This window comes from Poecilia latipinna, unplaced genomic scaffold, assembly GCF_001443285.1.
Source record: "Poecilia latipinna isolate Pla-1442-1.1 unplaced genomic scaffold, P_latipinna-1.0 Scaffold2876, whole genome shotgun sequence".
Classification (NCBI taxonomy): domain Eukaryota; kingdom Metazoa; phylum Chordata; class Actinopteri; order Cyprinodontiformes; family Poeciliidae; genus Poecilia; species Poecilia latipinna.
In genome coordinates, this window is record NW_015115492.1 from 21,102 (window position 1) to 24,565 (window position 3,464).

A 3,464-nucleotide genomic window follows, 5' to 3' on the forward strand; every position below is an offset into this window, starting at 1 on the left:
CGGGTTGATCTGCGTCAAAATTTGGGTTTAAATTGAATCCTGAGTTTTTGGTTCTTTCAGGATTTTAGGAGAATCTGGAAACTGTTTGGGTCTGCATGGAAAGCAGACAGGTCAAGTTCAAAGGTCAAGTTCAGAACATATGAATTATAGAAATTATGTTCAGCTGATGTATAAAAGTGCTGAAGATTTCTGTTATAGATGGATAGATACCTCTCTACCTTACTCTTAGGGTTAGGACAATCTGTTGGAGAGAAAATAAATGGTGACTCATTTCCCCTTGACCTTTCACCTCTATGATAGCTGGAAGCTCCACTCCCAACATGTTTGACCAAACTTTAGCTCAGAAGGAGGAACTTTTTTTTTAAGGTTTTATTGGCTCTAGTGGTCTTTATTTGATAGACAGGATTGATTGATTGACAGGAAAGTGGGTAATGAGGGAGGGGGAAGACATGCAGCAAAGGGAATCGAATCGGCGACGGCCGCGTTGAGGACTGAGGCTCCATATGTGGACTGTGCTTAACCCCTGCCACCACAGCACACTCAGAAGGAGGAACTTCAGCAAGTTTTTGTGAGAAGTGCGTGACACATGACCTGCTGTTTCAGATCTGTTTCGCTCTGCAGCCGAGGCCGGACCTCACGACATCCTGAAACTCTACAACCCCAAAGGGAACATCATCAACATCTCCCCCGGCCTGGAGCCCAACAGCCCTGCCTCCTGCTACAGGCTGGAGGTGGTAGCTGCCGACTGCAACAGCGAGCCGCTAGGTAAGTGAGCACCGTGAGGCTCCGGCTGCTCTCGGCGCCACCTGGTGGTCATCTGTTTCCTTCTCACTGCAGGCGCTGAGCTTGCTGGTGCGCTCGGATTCAATCTGTCATCCATGGAGAAAAGGTAGACGGTCCAGCTGGAAACTTCCTGAGTGATCTGGGATCCTGGCCGGATGGCGGCTACAGGCGCTAATGTGCTGATCTGTCCCAGACTGCAGGGCCTGGAGAAGAAGGTCCTATTTGCAGCAGGAGAGACACCTGCCGTGGTGCTGGAGATGAAGAAACAGGTGGACTGGTTCCGGGAGAAGCTGGAGGTATTAGCTCATGCTGTCTCCTGACCTCTGACCCTGAGCGATGGTTTGATGTTGGACTGGTTGATCCATTCCCTCGATTCCAGAGTGTGGAGCATCTCAGCTGGCTGGGCTTCTACAAAGACCTCTCAGAGGGACCGCACCAGCCATCACCGTTCTACCACAAGAGGAGTCTGCACAAGACCAGGGAGGAGGTGGAGCGCGTCCGCGAGAAGGTCCTGCAGATGAGGTGAGTCTTCCTGGACAAGAGCTGCTTCCCTACGCAGATTCTGGCTCTAGGACTCTCTGCTGTCTCTCAGACGTCTCTCTGATATCCATCAGACGTCAGAGAGACATCAGAGAGACATCTGATGTCTTTCTGATGTCTCTGCGCTGTCCTGCTGCAGCTCCCTGGAGGTCTCAGAGGAACTGAGGCAGAACCTGAAGACCCCCACCTTCGATAACTGGTGAGTGTTGGATCAAAGCTGTAGTCCTGATGATGATGATGATGATGATGCTGTGATCAAGGACAATGGCGGTGCAGCTGTTTTTGCTGTTGAAGAGCAGATCCTTTGCCGCTCAGCATCACATTCATCTCAATATGAATAGAGCTGCAGATCAAAGGAACGGCTGCATATTCAGTGAGCCTGAAGAGGAAGAGGAGGAGGAAGGTCTTCAGAGCCAGGGCTCTGAAGGTTCAAGGAAAAGGAAGAACAGCCACTCCCCAGCATGATCACTACCTGATCAGTACATTAATCGCCTGAACAGAGCCTGTCTGACAACATGAAGCAGGCTGAGTGTTCAGAGACCAGGAGAACCTGCTGGGCTGACCTCTGATGATGGCTGAGAGCCTCCAGACTCGATGTCTTCCTGTCTGTCCCGCTCCTGTCTCCAGACTCGATGTCTTCCTGTCTGTCCCGCTCCTGTCTCCAGACTCGATGTCTTCCTGTCTGTCCCGCTCCTGTCTCCAGGCAGTGGGAGGACGCAGAGATCATGGTTCTCCTGCAGGTCATGTTCACAGATTTAGATTTCATCTCCTCCTTCAACATCGAGCCTGAAGCTCTGCAGCACTTCCTGTTCGAGGTCTACAGAAGATACAACAACATCCCGTTTCACAACTTCAAGCACTGCTTCTGCGTCACCCAGATGGTGAGACCCTGCGGTCTGTTTCCATGGCGACAGCGGTCTCCGGACCGGCGGGTTCACGGTGGTCTCTCTGTCCAGATGTACGGGCTGATCTGGCTGACCGACCTGAGGAATAAACTGGAGGACATCGACCTGCTCATCATGATGACCTCTGCAGTCTGCCACGACCTTGACCACACCGGATACAACAACGCCTACCAGGTGGACGCGTCTCTGTCCGGCAGCGGCTCGACTGACACCTTCAGCTGAATGCTTTCCTTTCGTTTGTAGATAAACGCGCGGACCGAACTGGCTCTGCGCTACAACGACATCTCTCCCCTGGAGAACCACCACTGTGCCGTGGCCTTCCAGATCCTGCAGAGGGTGAGACCGCCGTCCTCTGCTTCCCTTTGCTTCCAGCTGCATCTAAATCATCTTGGAGTCAGCTGGCCACCAGAGTCAGTAACCAGGTTCTTCCTTGTTTCACAGAGAGAGAGCAACATCTTCAGGAACCTGTCCTCGGATCAGTACAAACGGATAAGAGAGGGGATAATCAAGTGAGATCATCTCCTTCAGGAGCTCAGTGTGATTCTCATTACAGTTCCTGGTTCAGATTGTGTTCTAACTGCAGATGCATCCTGGCCACCGACATGACGAGACACAACGAGATTCTGAACAAGTTCAAGTCCGTCCTGCCTGCTTTCGACTTCACCAACAAGGAACACAAAGACCTGGTGAGAGCGGCCGAGCGACCGGCACGACCAAGAGGGAATAAACCTGGATGGTTTTGATATCCAAGCTTCACAGAGTCTGCTGGGAGATAAATGAGAAATGTTCAATCAATCAATCAATCAATCAATCAATCAATCAATCAATCAATCAATCAATCAATCAATCCAATTTTATTTGTATAGCACATTTCAGCAGCAAGGCATTTCAAAGTGCTTTACATCATTAAAAACAGAAACAGTCATGTAACATTGAATAAACAGTAAGAAAGAAAAAAAATAAAGGTTAATAAATAAATAAAAAATAAAGATAAAAACATTAAAACCCTTTAACGTTGTCATTCAGTGGAAAGTTTCTCTACTTTAATTCTGACTAGCAGCTCTATTTGTCATAGAAACATTTAATATGCAGAGAAACGAGCGAACATGAATGAGCCTTTACAAGCTGATGGGTTTCTAAGAAATCTTCAGAAACACACACGGCGTCAGACTCGGCTAAAACTACACCAAACGGTAACAAATTTCATTTCAGAAATAAAATCTGCAATCTGAGACT

The 3,464-nt window shown here is 49.0% G+C and overlaps 1 protein-coding gene across 3 annotated transcripts in view; it reads left to right on the forward strand.

Moving 5' to 3' along the window:
• The window catches only part of LOC106939450 (high affinity cGMP-specific 3',5'-cyclic phosphodiesterase 9A), a 20,079-nt gene that overhangs the window by 4,708 nt on the left and 11,907 nt on the right, over positions 1 to 3,464 (forward strand). For all 3 annotated transcript variants that reach the window (XM_015021842.1, XM_015021843.1, XM_015021840.1), the window contains exons 2-11: positions 604 to 765; positions 838 to 889; positions 977 to 1,079; positions 1,163 to 1,305; positions 1,463 to 1,522; positions 2,027 to 2,204; positions 2,280 to 2,402; positions 2,472 to 2,564; positions 2,670 to 2,737; positions 2,812 to 2,914. In XM_015021842.1, the coding sequence (XP_014877328.1) occupies positions 604 to 765; positions 838 to 889; positions 977 to 1,079; positions 1,163 to 1,305; positions 1,463 to 1,522; positions 2,027 to 2,204; positions 2,280 to 2,402; positions 2,472 to 2,564; positions 2,670 to 2,737; positions 2,812 to 2,914 (1,085 nt within the window). The remainder of the gene's footprint in view (positions 1 to 603; positions 766 to 837; positions 890 to 976; positions 1,080 to 1,162; positions 1,306 to 1,462; positions 1,523 to 2,026; positions 2,205 to 2,279; positions 2,403 to 2,471; positions 2,565 to 2,669; positions 2,738 to 2,811; positions 2,915 to 3,464) is intronic.